General features: G+C 34.1%; 1 protein-coding gene across 1 annotated transcript in view; it reads right to left on the bottom strand.

The window, feature by feature from the left end:
* The window catches only part of LOC114329238 (glucose dehydrogenase [FAD, quinone]-like), a 168,882-nt gene that overhangs the window by 59,347 nt on the left and 91,227 nt on the right, over positions 1 to 18,308 (bottom strand). Inside the window, exons 3-5 of the mRNA XM_028278281.2 lie at positions 9,947 to 10,114; positions 6,246 to 6,532; positions 47 to 293 (exon numbers count right to left, since the gene is read on the bottom strand). Of these exons, the coding sequence (XP_028134082.1) occupies positions 47 to 293; positions 6,246 to 6,488 (490 nt within the window). The 5' untranslated portion in view covers positions 6,489 to 6,532; positions 9,947 to 10,114. The remainder of the gene's footprint in view (positions 1 to 46; positions 294 to 6,245; positions 6,533 to 9,946; positions 10,115 to 18,308) is intronic.

Below are 18,308 nucleotides of genomic sequence, written 5' to 3'. Positions count from 1 at the left end.
AACACTTACTCCCGCATAACAAATTAATAGTGAATACAAACTTTACCTAACTGCTCCCAATAATCATAATCGTTTTTGTTTCCTCTCACATACAGCATATAATTCAAAACACTGGACCCTCCAAGAACTTTCCCCCTCGGCCAATTACACTGTCCGTTCTTCATGCCGAGACATGCTCTGCCGGTGTACTCCGTCTTGTAGGTCCAATCCATCTTAGAAAGTTGTAGGTAGGCCGCCAACGATGGGACGTCGCTGATTTCGTTCTCATCGTAGCCTGCCTCCAACAATAAAACCTAAAAAGGGAAGAATAGTTATAAAAATATCAACATATCTATAAAATCTAACAATAAAACACTGAAATCTTTTGTTTTCAATATTTCCACGAAATTTATTATAACTATGTCACTACAGCTGTTTCGGCAGAGTGCTTTCCTCAAGTAAGTAATTTATTTTATTATGTGTCTGCATTTTAAAGTCTCTAACTGAATAGGTTGAGGAGTGGGGAGCTGTTTGTTTCAAGTTGGTCATTCAGAATTATATCTGTATTTTTCAATTTATTAATTTCCCCAGATTCTAATAAGGATAGCTTAAGGTAGGCTTACCATAATTATGAAGAGCCAAACCGGGACGCAGAAGAGAAAGAGGCTCATTTTCGATGCATTAATTTTTTTTTTCGATGGCTAAAGGTTCTGAACCAAGGCCAGAATCAAAACAAAAAAAAATATTTTTGCGAATCCTGAGAAAACTAATAAATATTTTTGAAAAAGTTAAACGCAGAATGAAAGATTACATTATTACCGAGGGCGGAAAGTCTCTTAGAATAAACAAAAAGTTTCTTTTGAATGAGATATTTAAAATTAAAAATCACACTAAATCTCTTTTTTTGCCCGTGTAACTCATTCAAATAAACATTATAGAAGCTTTCAGGGACTTTCGGCCCTCGGCAATAATGTAATCTTTCATTCTGCGTTTAAATGTTTCAAAAATACTTATTAGTTTTCTCAGGATTCGAAAAAAATGAATGCATTTAAATGTCTCGAAATTTTGCACTTACGCTCTTAATTTGTGTTTTTCATACTTGAAATTCATGTACCTACATGAACACTCACGCTTGCTTAATATTTTTTACTAGAGTGCATTTTCTTCAAAATATTTTTATCGTGCTTAATTTTGTCATAAAATTCACTACATGACATGTTCAACTTGAATTGGCACGTAAGCAAGGCTTCCACAACGCATTCTTCCATCTTGCCCCGATCGTCACTTCCATCTTGCCCCGATCGTCAGACCACATTTTTTTCATCTGTGGAAAAATTATTCCCTTTATCGCTGAAGTACCGGGTAGAGGTTGACACTTAGGAAACTGCACAATTTTTTTTTTAAATTGGGAACCTCAATATGCTGCTTGTGAAAATGAGTGCTGTACCCATTTCTCGGAGTAACTAGCTTCATTAAAATTTTGGAAGAAGCCTTTTTACAATAACACCTCATCAATAATTATTTGGGTTTTAGATTGATTGAGGTTTTTGCTTTTTCGATTTCACTCCAATTAAGCTCATTTTTCAAGCAGATCCACTCAAAATCTTCGGCTCCGTCGAAGCTCTTTTCCCACTACATATTTTAAATACGAAATACAGCGCTCATAAAAAGCGTGAACATCACTCATAAAGTTTTCGACATGTATGGAATCTTTCAATTTATTTAAGAGTTGTTTAGCTGCTTGTGGAAGAAATTTGTTTTCCATCCTGTTTTGAAGATTAGTTTTTAACTAACATCTGTCGAAGTTGAGTTAGTCTTCTCCATAGACTCAGTGGTGTTATTAAATACATTTTTTAACTGTCCCAGCACAATCCAAAAGTAAGGCGTTCCAATTTCTGCTGTGAAGAACTGCGAGAGGAAGTTTACTTGAGCAAGAATGTAAGATTTTAGGCCTTCGTATAGCTGCAGGATCTTTTCCACATCTGGTAATAAAGACTGAAATCTTCTATTTCCATGTTTCACTAATTTTTTGTACTCGATGTCAGGTCTCAGAAAACTCTTTGTCTGTAACGCGTACGGTATATATACAAAATATTAGCCTCTATTTCGGCAGGAACACCATCAACTGCATGTTGGATTGTATTGTGAACGATGTGTGCGCTGCAACCAATGCCTTTTATGTTAACGCCGCGCGCCGAGAACTTTCTTGAGCCTGGAATAGACGTTGGTGCCTCGCCTGTTTACCCCTCCGAAATTCGTATTACAGTTATCATCACAGAAAGCGTCCACCTTGTTTTCTCTTTCATGTTTTTTCATTATCGACATTATGTGATTTGCCAAGATTTTAGACGTTTCTCAGGCAACAGATCGAAAATCAAGTAACATTACAGCTATACCTCCCTCAGGTACAAAGTACCTAACAATTATCGGTGCCAATTTAACATCATGTCTGTTTGATGTATCTGTTAAAATGCTCAAAAAATGGTATTCCTTTAGCTCGTTGTGTAATTCTTTCGCTGTGATCTCTTTCCATCGGTGCGATCACTCCCATGATGATCGCTTCTCCCTTGGTACGCGCAGACCCGAATTTGGGCTCAAACAGCTTCTATATTAATTTTGAGGAGTAATCAGATGTTTTAAAACTTATATCGTGCATTGCTGTGTGAAATGCAAAAGTAGCTTCTTTAGCAGCAATGGAAAGTTCATTTTCTGCGGGTTCGTCATTTTTGAAAAACGATGGTATGGTAGATGAGCTTGTAATGGAACTTGCGCTGGCCTTGTGTTTCGCGGACTTTAGATGATTCTTGTTCAATGGCAAGGGTGAAGGTGTAGTTCAAGTTTGACCGGGACGCTAATGCAAACCGGCCGGGACGCCGGGACAAGAATCTCAAACCGGGATCGTCCCGGTCAAACCGGAACGTATGGTAAGCCTAGCTTAAGGCCTTTATTTTAAATACGGATAACTTGAAACTATTCATTAAAAGAATGATTATGATCTAGAATCTAGAAGGTGAAGTGCTTATGTACAATATCTGTTCTGCTATCCGTTTGTCAAAGTTTGTCAGTATTGGTAGGCTTATGAAATACGGAGAACTCATGTTTGTTTTGAGGTCTGGTAATTGTAAATGTTTATGGACTGATTCTCTTCTGTTGCTTTGTAAACTCAATATTACTATGGAGTGAATTAATGTATGAGAAAAAGTGGTCAACTTGCCTGTTAGTTCCTGTCCTGTAAATCAAACTAGTATATCATCCACGTATCTTCACCAATATAAGAACTGTTTGAATATGGGATGTTTTGATATTATTGTTTCTAGGTGGTTCATAAAAATATCTGATAGCAATGGGCTTGGAGGATTGCCCATAATGTCCTGCGCTGTTGTTTGTGTATATTTGATTATTGAATTCAAAGTAGTCCTTAAGTAGTCCAAAGTAGTACAAAAACGACAGTGCAGGACTTATCATGGGCAATCCTCTAAGCCCATTGCTATCAAATATTTTTATGAATTATCTAGAAACAACGATTTCAAAACATATTCAAACAGTTCTTATATTGGTTGAGATACATGGATCCTATAGTAGTATGCTTTACACACTAACAGGCAACTTGACCAATTTTTATCATACATTAATTCACACCATAGTAATATTGAGTTTACAATAGAAACAGAACAGAATTAGTCCATAAACTGCCTAGATGTCACAATTGTTCACTGTCCAGACTACAAAACAAACTAAACATGGATTCTCGATTCTCCGTATTTCATAAAGCTAACCATATCGCTAACGGTAAAATATTACAAAATTTATAAATTTTAAAGAACCGCTTGGATCGACATGAAATTTGGCACACACATAGCTAACATATCAAGAAAAAAAGTGATATTTTGCCCTGGGGGTGAGTTTCACCCCCTACTCAGGGGTCAAAAAATACACGTCCGAAATAAGTCCGGAAATGGATTAACTGACTGATTTTAAGCAACTTTTGTTCTATTGAGTTTTTTCACCAAGTCAATACTTTTCGAGTTATTTACGAGTGAATATGTCCATTTTTCAACAAAATAACCACGTTTTTAGACGGTTTTTCGCAAACAACTTAAAAAGTAAGTATTTTGTTGAAAAAACATTCTTAGCAAAATTATGGCTTGTAAGAAAGTGAAAAAAATAGTGTATGCATGAGGTCTCTAGACTTAGTAGAAGCAGAGTTATAGCTAATGAAAAATAGGTTAATATTCGCCAAATTCCAAATAGAATATTTCAACGTGAAATAACCAAAAAATGAAGCACTTTTTGGGGAAAACCCATTATAACTTTTTTAAAGTATTAAAAAAAAAGCTTTATTTCTGTTTTAAAAAAAGTTTCTAGCATAAAATGTAAGCCAGTTACGCTCAAAATAAAGTTGGTCCCTTTTGTTTTGCCAAAAAAAAAATCGGGAAAATCATTCCTCAATTAGCAATTTAAATGAAATTTAGTTTATCGAATTCCGGACTGATTCTGAACGTATGTTTTTTCACCCCAGAAAAGGGGTGAAACTACTGATTTCATATCAATCCAAGCGGTTCTTTAAAATGCAGCCTAAATTAGCAGCCTACCATAACACGATACATATGTAGATTGACAGAAATTCCCATGTCAAAACATAACTTCGAAATAGAACTGAACATCATTAAGCAAATAGCAGTAAACAATGGCTACAACGAACATACAGTTAACAATTAACATACAGGAAAGATATCAACAAAAATAGCCAAATACAAGAAAGGAATAGATTGATTGATAGATATAAAAGGAGACGATGCTCTGACTAACACTGGGATTGATTAGAAATTTATTAAATCAATACTATGTTGTGGCAACTAGTGATGTTGAAAAAGTAACTATTCGTTACAAAGTACTCGTTACTTACGAATACCGAAAGGAACGATTACTATACAGAGAGGTAAATCGTTACTTTGATTACTCTGGTTACTTCGTACCAATCGTATCAGAGCGAGTACCTATTTTGAGTATTTTATCATTTGTATCTACAATCGGTTGATATCGGAGTTGCTCCGGTATTCCACGAGTTTTCGGTATCAGTACAGTTAACTAAAATTTTATCTATTAAGGGCGAAGGTTATGAAGAGTTTTACAGGATTACAGGGCGCTGAGAAGTAGCTGAAACAGGGGGAGGTATATCATTTAACAAAGCATGCACCCAGAAACAGATGCCTATACGATTTGTCGAGGTAGATAATTCACAGAATTTTACAAATGTTAGTTCCTTTGAAAATAAAAATGCAACACATTAGATTTTAATAATAAATACACACTATTCTTATCAGGCCTAAAAAATAGCTTAGATTGACCGGAAAATATTATCTAGAAATGATAATATTTCTAGACTATGATCATCAACTTTAATTTTACATGTAAGTATGGCACTGTTTTTATTAGACCAGAGCATTTAACACTAAAAACACAGAAATAAATCTATTTTTAAATATAGTAGGTACATAGAGAGTTGCAAATTTTTGCATTGTATTTAGGATTAGGATGACGTCTGGAAAAAAGTCTACAATAAAAAAATAGGTGGAAATGCATTATTACATTTTAAAGTGTATAGAACGCATCAAAAAATGCATAAACATGTTAAAATCAGTATATTAAGGGCCAGGTTTTATTATATCGAGGTATTTGGGGTCAGTGAACACGAATATGCAATCAGAACTGACCTCCGAAGCACCTGGGTGCCCAGGGTTACTGCTAAGGTACGTTATCTAGAGTTTCGAGGGTTTGTTTTTGGCACTTATTTGATGCAAACAGATTACTCGAGATTACTGATATTGTGGAGCAGCAATGACAGAACAATTACATTTCATTTAATTTCTATCCATTAAATAGATCGGTGAAGGTCGTTGTTATATCGGATCTTATACTCACAAAATACTGAGAAATGCGATTCTCGATATGATTACCCGTACTCAAATACAAGCGTAATCATAGTATCCTACTAATACTAATACAAAATATGTACTGAGAAATGCGATTCTCGATATGATTACCGGTCCTCAAATACAAAAGTAACAAAAGTAATCAAAGTAATCAAAGTAACGAATGCTGTAAATGATTACTTTATACAAAAGTAACAATTTGTAACGAATACTCGAAAGTAACTATAATCAACATCACAAGTGGCAACGTATCGACAATGGGAAATAAGATTTTGCTGACATGAATATAAAACATTGAACACCTGTAAATCCACAAAAACATCTATTACTTACTTTCCATTTTGAAATCTCCGACAACCTAGACGCTACTACAGCACCTGCCGATCCTCCTCCCACCACTATAAAGTCATAATCTCTGTAAAGTCTCTGAGCATCCATGATTGGCGTTTCGGGATCTAGTTTGTTGTAGTTTATATACGTTATTCCAGCTAGAATTAAGGGAATCAACCAGAGGGTCGATCCTACTATTCCTATTGTTCTTAAAGCTGTTGAAACTAGAAGGGTTTCGAATACCATTTTGATACAGCCTAGGTTAACGGATTTTAAGTTATCACAGTTGGCTGAAAATTAAAGTTTATATATTATTAATAAGTGGTTTGCAGTTGCATTATATTGTTCACCGTTGTTTAAAAAATACTGATACTTGTTGTATAAAATACTGATATATGCACTGATACATCATAAACGAAGAGAATACAAATCTCTCAAATTAAAAGAGATGTGCTCCCTAACTATAATAGTGATGGTCAAAAACCTATGAAGAAGTGGGAATAGGAATTAATGATGCATAATGTCAATATCCCTCGGAAATAATCATACTAAACTGAATTACCGATAAATAAATTCTTACGCTCAAAAGTGTCTGAAAAACGTCTTTTTTACCAATATATTTATTATATTTGATATAGCCCAGTAAGTGAACGGGAAATACGGCGATACAGTGTAATTTTCAGGGTCAACTCCGAATTGAATTAAAATTTGGGTTTAGGTTCTACTTACCCTCCACTTCAAAGTTGAACTTGTGCCGTTGGTTGCTTTACTTGGGGGAGAGGTGAAAAAACGAGCGTTTAAAATAAGTCCTGAAATGGATAAATTGACTAATTCTAAGCAACTTTCGTTTTTTAGAGTTTTTTAAGTAAGTCAATACTTTTGTAGCTCATGAAAAATACATTTTTATTCGTCAAATTCCAAATAAAATATTTCAACGTGAAATAACCAAAAAATAATGCACTTTTCAGGAAAAACCCATTAAAACTTTGTGTTTCAAAAAATGTTTATTTTATTTTTATAAAAGTTTCTAGCATTAAAAATATAAGCGAGTTACACTCAAAATAAAGTTGGCAATTTTTTGGTAAGAAAATATAGTGAAAATCTCCCTCTGTTTAGCACCCCTAATGAAATTAATCGTTACCGGTTTACAAACAATTTACTTTAATTATGTATTTTTTATATATGTAAGTTTCACCGGTTTAGAGTGCTTATTTTTGAAAGGGATACAGTTGAAAGGGCTTGACTGAGTCACTAATCACGAGTGTATGCAAACTTTGAACAGCCATATCTTAACCATTTTTTGTCTTACAGAAAAACAAAAAGGTACAATATATTCAGAAAAGTAAAGCCGACTTTTTTATTGTAAAAAAAATTTTTTTTACTATAAAACCAAATTTTTTCAAAAATAAGCACTTCGAACCGGCCAAGCTTACAGATCGTATAAACAATACACATACATATAAAGTAAAAGGTAAAGCGGTAAGGATTAATTTTATTTAGAGTGCTAAATAGCGGAAATTTTCACGATTTTTTTAACCAAAAAATAGGGGGCCAACTTTATTTTAAGCGTAACTCGTTTAGTTTTGTTACTAGAAACATCTATAAAAAATAAAAATAAACCTTTTTTAACACTCTAAAATATTTTATATTTGCTTATTTTTTGGTTATTTCACTTTGAAATATTCGATTTGGAATTTGACGAATAAGAACGAATTTTTCATGAGCTACAACTTTGCTTTTACTGGGTTTATAGACTTTCTTAATACACGATTTTTTTCGTTTTTTTTATAAGCTACATTTTTGCTAAGAATATTTTTTCGATAAAATATTTACTTTTTGAGCTATTTGCGAAAAACCGCCTGAAAACGTTGTTTTTTTAAACTCGAATTTTTAATCGCAAAGAACTCGAAATTAATTGACTTAAATAAAAAACTGTACAGAAGTTTGTCGCCCCTCAGGTAAAAGCAACTAACGGCATAAGTTCAACTTTGAAGTGGAGGGAAAGTAGAACCTTAATCCAAATTTTCATACAATTTTGAGCTGACCCTGAAAATTACACTCCAAAACGGTCATTTACTGGGCTAATAGTGAAGCTGCACTAAAGACGTTGAATTCTACAACTTTAGTCCATAACAGCTGGGGCTGTAAACAGTGCCTTAAGAAACTGATAAAACACAACAAAGGATAGGTGCGATAACATCGTAGATGTTAGAAAATGGGGAAAGGAACTTGATATATTCCATGAGGTGGCTTTTGGCCTATTCCACTGCGATCTTTTCAGATCTTATGTGGTCCTTTAGTCCTAGATTACATTTTATAGCCTGACCCTGTCTAAAAAGTATAATAACTTCGAGATTGAACCTGCCATATAGCTCATTGGCGGTAGCTTTTCTGCTCCTAATGAACCGCACATTTGTCAGGCTGTTACACTGACATAAAAAGTGTTGTTTATTCTTATAGATGACAGAATCTGCACAGGTCATCCAATCCCATCAGCTTTAACTTCCTATTCAACTTACACTGCCCTGTTAGCAGACCGACTATGGCTTTGGCTGTTTTCCTGTCTTTGTTTATTAGGCTAGTGCTCCACGAGCTAAAGATTGCTGCTGGCAGCAGCAGTAAAATTACGGCGGCAGCACAGCAGTAAAATCAGGGCTCCATGAGAGCAGCCGTTTACAGCGCGTATAGCGCCGCGTCTTGTAGTGGCTCCATGAGCTTTATTATAACGCGGCTACGATCAGTGGTATCTTCTTGTGCGTGTATATAGCAGATAAAGTAAATAAATAAATAAATAAATAAAATAAATTCATACCGATAATATAGTATGGATAATCCATCATTTCGACATAATCTTGACGACGTGCCTTATTCACCTCTGGAGCGACAATCTACAGCTCAGTGGAGCCGCCCAGTATTATCGCTGTTGTTTCATTTATCGCGCTTCATTTTACTGCTACTGCTAGCGTCAGTCTGTAGCTCGTGGAGCCCTAGCCTTAGGTCTGCCGTAAATTTTGGGAATGTTCTATAATAAACCGATTCGCCTGTCATTGTCCTGGTGACTTCCTCCGCCATTTTAGAGATTTGTGAGCTACCCTCTTCTTTGTAGCCATAATTATTATGTACTGCCTTTGCAACGCCGCAGAAGGATCTGGTTTACCGATACGGCATTTAGTCTTTTTTGGCAATTTCATCTGCTGTTTCATTTATGACCACGTACCCTAGTACCCAAGCTACCGTAATTTTGCTACGGTGTCCTATTTTATTTAGGGCACCCACACAATCTCATATCAGGTTATAATTGCTCAGCTTCTTTCTACTCTTGCTTGCCTGGTATATTAATTTTGAAATTATTGTCTAACTAAACAATATTTCGTAGCTTGGCATAGATTGGTTGCCCCTTTACAATATCTGATTTTAGGTCCTGGATTAGCTTTCACGCTAACATTTGTGTATTACAATACCATGTATCATTCAACGTGTCAAATAATTTCAATTGTATTTTCAATAGTTATAGATGAGATCATAACCTAGTTACATACAAGAATGGCAGTATCCTATATCTGAGTATGGTAAAGTGATGGGGATTTACGCACCCACTTTTCAGCGAGGCTGAATCTGAAATTTACTTGAAAGAGATTTTTAGTTGTACTAATCATCACGTAAAATAAATCAAGTATAAACATAGATAATATCTAAACACTTACATTTTGACTAGATTAAATATTATCTTCTATAACGTTCGTCTCTCTAATCCGGAGGATGGATCTTCAACATGTTTATTCTTCGAAATAGCTGACCTTTCCTTATCTTGTTTCCAAGATGTAAAAAGAGCATGACTATTGCGATGTGATTAACATCATTCTTTGATTAGCCTGTAAAAAAGAGATCGTATATTAATCAAAATGTAGTAAGAGTGTAACATAATATACAGTGCTAGTTAAAAGTCCATACCCCCCTCGAACGGTTATACCTATAATAGTGAAATTTGGAGGGAGAAATAAACGGACGTAAGCTTCTTAACTAGTCATGACAGGTGACGCAATAGTGACAGATGACGTTACAGAGCAACTGTGACCGATAATTTTAAATGGGACCTTATGGCAAGTGATACCTCGTTTGAAAGGAATTCAAAATACCTATTCAGTCATAGTAATTTTTTTTGGGTTTTAGTTGATATTGATTTTGGTAAATAAATTAAATAAATATAATATTATAGTTTCGCATTTAATTAATAAAAATTCAAATGTCCGCCTATGGTTTTTTTGTCAAAAAAGTTGACTTTTTTCAATTCTCTAGCAGTTTTTACGTCAACGTCAACCTTTTTGACAAGTAATAATATGCGGAATTTTGAATTTTTATTAATTAAATGCGAAACTACAATTTCATATTTATTTCATTTATTCATCAAAATTAGCTTAAACTCAAACAAAATTAGTATGATTGAATAGGTATTTTCAATACCTTTTCAACGAGGTATCACTTGCCATAAGGTCCCATTTAAAATTATCTGTCACAGTGGCGCTGTAAAGTCATCTGTCATCATTACGTCACCTGTCATGACTAGTTAAGAAGCCTACGTCCGTTTATTTTCTCCCTCCAAATTTCACTATTATAGGTATAACCGTTCAAAAGATACGAGGGGGGTACGGACTTTTGACTAGCACTGTTTATATGATTAAGACCGGTTAAGGACATTAGCCCAAAACATGGCAACATGTCAAAACTAAAAAAAAACGGAAAATTACCATTTTCAAGACTTAAAAGTACAAGTAAAAATATTATTTTTGAAATTACGAAGTGTAATAATACCCCGTATCCCTAATTAGTCTGTCGTTAGTCACCCTGATCGATCCCCTGGGTGCGAAAAGTTTTTTTTCTTCCCTACCCTTGATTGTTCGATTGGATTTGTAATGGTCTTGGTGTGTGGTAGGTTTGGTTAGGCGTTGATTTTAAGAAGTGTTGCTGGCTAAATGGGCGCAGTTCCCAAAGGCCGTGAAAGAAACAAAAATTTATCAATACTATACAAGGTACAGTTCACCAAATATAGCTGAAAGTGTGAAAACGCGTGAAGATCATGATGCGCATTCGTCAAACGACGGACCTTGCACTCGCACTGACGGTCCAGACCGTTTGTATGTGCGTTCTCACTTCATTGTTAGCGCAGGCAATGGAAATTTCACACTTTCAGCTATATTTCGTGAACTGTATGTCAAAGTTTTATTTTAAGTGCTTATTGCTACTCCATGTATCCACTGCGGTGTCAGGCTGCAAGGGATCGTCGTTATCAATATACAATGGATGCATTTCATAGGAAAAACTTCATGTTACTTATGACGATGATTTTTTGGCTCTAGCTCTTAGTCTATGTGTACAGGGCAGACAGACCTTGCGGATCTGTCTTAGTTTGGTGGATAATAATTAATTATAATTGGAAGTTGCACTTCATTATCCATATCAGATCTAGGAGGATAATCAAAAGTTTTTTATTTCACCTTTTAGTGCGCCTCATTTCCATCACTCTTCAATCTTAAGACTAAAAAATATTATCAATAAAAACTGTTATAATTGAATGGTATCTCTTGCAATACTAATTGTAATTTCTCTTTTTTTAGGTAAGAAGCCAGTATGAGCTTGTATCTACTAAATTTGAGGTAAGTTTTATAATTTGAGTAAAATTGACTAAAAGACAACACGGTAATGGTCGGATTTTACTTATAGGCGGAAGATGATTGCTAACTCGCAAACCGCATCGACTTTGATACCGTTTGACGCAACCGTAGGCAAAATGACAGCAAGAAACAAGTCCAGCACACTGTAAGGCCCTAACTAAATATGTCATTAAATTTTATATACTTTGCATTGATGGAAAAACGCAAGGTGGTAACTAAAGCTTATGTACCTTGTACCTTCAGACCTCAATGCAGCAGTTAAATCCGCAAGATATTCTCCACCTTTTAATATTGTTGACATGACAAGTTATGGATTTTCTGACTGAAAACGAGCAGCAGATGAACACATTACCATTACAAAGCTATATTTATAATAAACTTGTTAAGAAGATAAAACTTCGTTTTCTGAGCTTCAAAAACCGGTACAAGTTAACCTCTTAAAGAAAGGGAAACATTTAGCTGAATTTAGGCTAGCTGATATAACCCTACACCAGAGAGTAGGGTGTCAAAAAAAATGCGACCCTTCTATATCTACAGTATCCAAAACACCAACTTTTCTACAAACAGCCTTCAGATTGAAAAAACAAGAAATTCTTTAAATGTGCATTGTAATAGCTTAGGTACTTACGCCCTTTTCTAATTTTCTTCTTTGAAATATTTTTTTTTAGTTATAGGAAGTTACTTTCGCAATAAGCTTTCTTAGGGTAGTTTTACCATTGTATATTAAATATATGTTCACTTGCGAGCAAAAAAATCGACTCGATGAATTGTAGTTTATATTTAGTAATTTCATGTTGTGTTGTTTAAATTAAAATAAGTAATGCAAAATAATGTTGTCTATTATAGAGCTTCTAAAAATAATTGTTTTATGCAAATTTGCAACGTGTTATAAAATTTGTCTTCTTTTCTATGGCATAGGTAATGCAGCAAACATTGTAACGGGCATGTTCTAAGCAATTTAGACCTCTATGAAGTTGCCGGCAATCGTCTCAGTCGTTTTTCCAGCGTTGACCTGTGTGTACACTTCGAAGTGCAAGTAAGTGAATATTTTACAAAATGCTTCACCAGTGAAGGTGGTCCAGGTAATTGCTAATTACGAGAGGGATATAGTCAGAGGATTGTCGCCCGTCGCCTCTTTATGACGCAGTCATAAGTCAGTCTCAAGGGTTTACCGTCGCTACCAAGACACTCGTAGCTATCGTCGTCGATGAGGTACGGGTCGGCTGCGTGTAATGACAGAGAGAGATGATCGATTTATTTTCTTGAGTGTCTTGCAGAATCGGCACACGACAGGAGTTGAGCTTCAACAATCCTTGAGGAATGTTCGATGTGTGACCGTCACTCAGTGGTTAGTTAGGAGAAGACTTAAGACTGCCACTTTGACTCCCAGACGAGCTCACTCACGGCCCAATTTGGACGCTCGTCAGAAAGAAACTCAACTTCAGTTTGCCGAGAACACGTCAATTGGAACCTTGGTCAATGGTGAAGAGTTTTTCTCTCTGATGAGAGTCGAATGTGCTTGTAAAGCAATGACAGAAGACGGCTCGTCTAGCGGATGCTCGGAGAACGATTTTCCCAGTGCTGCAGTGTCGAAACAGTGAGCTATGGAGGTGGTTCCTGTATATTTTGGGGCGGTACATATTTAGAAGAAAAAACAGAGCTTGTGTTCGTGCCCGGTAGTGGTCACGGAGGGGGTTTACAGCGGGTCGTTACATTATGGATATTGTCCAAGACAATGTTGTTCCTTACGCCGGCTACATGGGTGACGGCTGCATGCCAAAGCATGATAATGCTCGATGGCACACAGCGAGGATTACGAAAGATTCCCTATGAGGGAGGATTCCGAATTCCCCCCAGTGAGGATTCCGAATACCAATATGACAAGAATGGACTTGCTTTCATTGTGTCTTCATTGAGTAGGGATATGAATCCCATAGAGCACCTATGCGATAAGCTCAAACGTAGGGTTCGGTCCGTAACCCAATACCAGCGACAGTAGCGGAGCTAAAAACTGCATTAGATGAAGAGTGGGAAGCGATTATTCAGGAATCAGTAAGAAATTTAATAAGGTGCTTAAGATCTCGCATAGAAAGTGTAATATAACGCAGAGGAGGAAATACTCAGTATTAATTTTGATTTTTATGTTAATTTACTTTTATATTCATTGCATAATGATTTTCGTTAATAACATGTTTTCTCACATACAATATTAAGTTATCTTTGTTATGTTCTTTAGTTACTAACTTTATAAATATTTGTGTCATTGCAATAAAAATTACTTCTGTTCAAAATATTTGACTCGTAATTTTAGATTGTATGTAGATAGACACTTGCCAAACAGCGCAATCAAAAAACATAATATTGCGGCAGATTCGTGCAAATATTATAAGAATTGTGCATTTAATGATAGAAGCATATAATTTGGACGACATATACTACACATATAAAGGTTCAAATTTAGATATGAGGCCATTTCAGATTTTGCCTTTTACAAAATTTACAATATTTGGCGTATCCTTATCATACTTGGCAGAAAGTACAGGTACTGTGAATCGTACTAAATTAAGATAAATTAACGTTTCTAGCTACTACCAGAGGCGTACGACAGGGGATAGTGGCTGGTTGACCCTTCCCAAATTCTAATCCACTGACGAAATTGCTATTTTAGTGTAATTTTTTGATTTTGCAATACTTTTTATGTAAATAATGTACTCTTCATTTGTAACGATAAAATAATTAGTTTTCGAGATATTTGAAATTAAAAATGAAGCGACACAATACATTAATCAAAATAACCGTGTCGTTTCATTTTTAACTTCAAAAATCTCGAAAACTAATGACTTAATCGTTACGAATTGAGAGTATATTATTTGCATAGAAAGTATTGGAGAATTGAAAAATTGAACTAAAATAGCAATTTCGCCAATGGCGTAGAATTTGGAAAGGGTCAACCATTCACTTTCACCCGTCGTACGCCTCTGGTAATAGCCAGAAACGTTTGTTTAACATAATTTAGTAGTTTGTACAGTATCTATACTACCTGCCAAGTATGAAAAGGGTACGTCGAATAGTTTTAAAATGTTGAACAAAAATAATTTTTTAAACTTTTAGATAAAACACCCTGTAACTCAGTAAGGAACCACATTTTATTTAAGTGTTTTAGGTTAAATCGTCGTATTTTGTGCTAAGGTTTCTCCAGTTATTATATGGACAATTATTAATGAAGCACCCTGTATACAGGGTAAAAGAATTGAAAAAAAAAACAACATATTTTTACATAAAAAACCAGCAAAAACACAACTTCCAGTAAACCCATTCTTCCGGTTTAAGACCTCGATCTTACTCATCAAAAAAAGAACCTAGATACCAAATTTGGTTGAAATCAGACTTTTCGTTCAAAAGTTATCGTGCAATTAGTCACATACATATAGTCGCCATTTTGAATGCCCGCCATTTTTGTAAAGGGCAAAATCTGAGATGGCCTCATATCTAAATTTGAACTTTTGTATGTGTAGTATGTCATGTGGTCCTACCATTATAATATGCTTCTACCATTAAATGCACAATAACTCTTATATTATTTGCACGAATCTGCCGCACATAGGTACATGTGAAGATACTTTATGCATTTATTAAATGGTAATTAACATAACTAAAAAGTTGAAAATATTTCCTAAAAAATATTTTTACGCTCTTTTCAATGGCGGTCTTATCTTTTTGAAAAATTAATACATACAGGGTGAAAGAATTGAAGAAAAGACAACATATTTTTACTTAAAAAAACAGGAAAAATACAACTTTTGGTAAACCGATTCTTCCGGTTCAAGAGCTCGATCTTATACATAAAAAAAAGAACCTATATACCAAATTTGGTTGAAATCAGACGTTTCGTTCAAAAGTTATCGTGCTATTAGTCACATATGTATAATCGCCATTTTGAATGCCTGCCATTTTTGTAAAAGGCAAAATCTGAGATGGCCTCATATCTAAATTTGAACCTTTATATGTGTTCTATATGTGGTCCAAATTATAGACTTCTGTCATTAAATGCACAATTGTTTCACATATCGGCTGCACTATAACCTATTTTACTTTTGAGTCGATTTTTTTCTCTCAATTGTAGTACTACATAAAGTCTTTGTCAGTAATTTTCTTGAATCTATAGACCATTTTTAAAGATTATCTTAAAACTCTGTTTTTGGCACTTTGATCCTTTCTAATTGCCACTCTTCAATTGTTCTCATGTATAATTTAATAATGTGACCAATCAATAATCTCTTCTAATTTAATTTTTAAAATAATCAAGGCAATAGCAATTAATATCGTAATCATCGTAATCATCTCTTCATCGCGCCACCGAGACCAATTAAAATTCTTGGCGTTTGTCGCGTTGCATAATATGCATTCGATAATAGTCTACTTTCGTAACACTTTCATCGGTTTAGTAACAATATCATGCTTCCTATCTTCGATGAAAAGTAGGTAATAGTGTTACTGATACTACTACTACTACTTCCGAGTAGTAACATTTTTTGCAATGCTAATTTACGCTTTTTCTAAATTAGTTTTAAATATTCGCCGCCTTGTTAAAATGAGGTTAATATTTATTTAATAGTATAATAAATCTGGTATTTATTTATTAAATTATCTATAATTAAATGTTTTTAAAATTGCACATTTGTTTTTATAGTTTTTATTTACTTTTGCATAACCAACTTTTTTATGAAAATTTATATGTGTTAGCATGCCATAACCTATACAACCGAAGTAGCAAAATTATTTTTTTCTACGGCCGTGCTAAAAGAGCCACTTTCACGCACGCATTTCGTTTCCGAAAGTTGCACTTTCCCGCACGGCGTGAACACAATACATGCAATAAACAAAAATTTAGATATTATTTACTAATTTATCTTATTTTGTTCATGTTTAAATGAAATCGATTATTTCATTCATAGGAGATTCTGACCAATAGAAAGCTACAGAAATAAAAATTAAACTAATTATTTTTTAATGATTTTAACTTCCAATCGTATAGTAAGATATTTGATCACGTGTTTAATTCTATCCAATCAGATTAAAATTATACTGATTATTTCATTTATAGGAGATTCTGACCAATAGAAAGCTACAGAAATCTAAATTAAACTCATAACTTTTTTCATAATTGCCCGTCGTCAAGCATATTACGTCAGATGCCCTTCGTTGCTACGAAAAAATACATTCAGTGACATTAATGACAAATGTTTTAATAATTATAAAAGTGATGACTTTCAACCTTCAAATACATATTTATTACAACTGTGTGTTTAATTGTACTAATTTGTATTTACATAAATAAATTACAATAAAATTTTGGTTTTGAACAGTTTTATTCATGAAATAATCGCAACAAATTGCACTCGATCTCTAAAATTAATATAGAATTTTAGAGCTCTTGTACAATTACTACTGATTATTTCATTCATAGGAGATTCTGACCAATAGAAAGCTACAGAAATCTAAATTAAATCGATAATTTTTGATAATTTCCCGTCGTCAAGTATATTACGTCAGATGCTCTTCGTTGCTACGCAAAAATAGATTCAGTGACATTAATGACAATTAATGTTTTAAAAATTATAAAAGTGATGACTTTCAACCGTGAAATATTTATAACAACTGTGTGTTTAATTGTACTAACTTATACTTACATAAATAAATACAATAAAATTTTGGTTTTTAACAGTTTTATTCATGAAATAATCGCAACAAATTGCACTCGATCTCTAAAATTAATATAGAATTTTTGCCCTCGTGACACTTTGAAAAATAATTTCACTCGCCTTCGGCTCGTGAAATTAAAACTGTCAAAGTGACACTCTGGAAAAATTCAATAATTTTAGAGCTCTTGTGCAATTACTACTGAGAATTATCTACTGTAGAAAATTACCGATAGAATGTTTTTAAGTAGATTGTTTCTGTTTAATGGCAACCAGTTTCCTAATTTTGACAACTGTCACATTTAAGAAAATATCCATAATATACGTATTAAACAATAATCTTACGAATATCACACGACAGTAAGTAAGAATAAATAAGAAAATAATACTTCATTTTACTCAAATTTGTTGTCATTGAGCAATAGCCACTCGAGCCCTGCGGGCTCTCGTGTCTATTGCCAGACAATAAATTTTCGAAAAACTGTCGCATTATTTTCAATAATTTTTTTTACGCTCTTGTGATATTATACCCGATAATTTTTGATATTGTCCTGTCGCGGTCGTCAAGTATATTACGTCAGATGCCCTTCGTTGCTACGAAAAAATACATTCAGTGACATTAATGACAATTAATGTTTTAAAAATTATAAAAGTGATTACTTTCAACCGTCAAATATTTATAACAACTGTGTGTTTAA

This window comes from Diabrotica virgifera, chromosome 3 (assembly GCF_917563875.1).
Source record: "Diabrotica virgifera virgifera chromosome 3, PGI_DIABVI_V3a".
NCBI classification, from domain to species: Eukaryota; Metazoa; Arthropoda; class Insecta; order Coleoptera; family Chrysomelidae; genus Diabrotica; species Diabrotica virgifera.
Note: the sequence above shows the minus strand (reverse complement) of the source record. Positions and strands in the feature narration are given on the sequence as shown.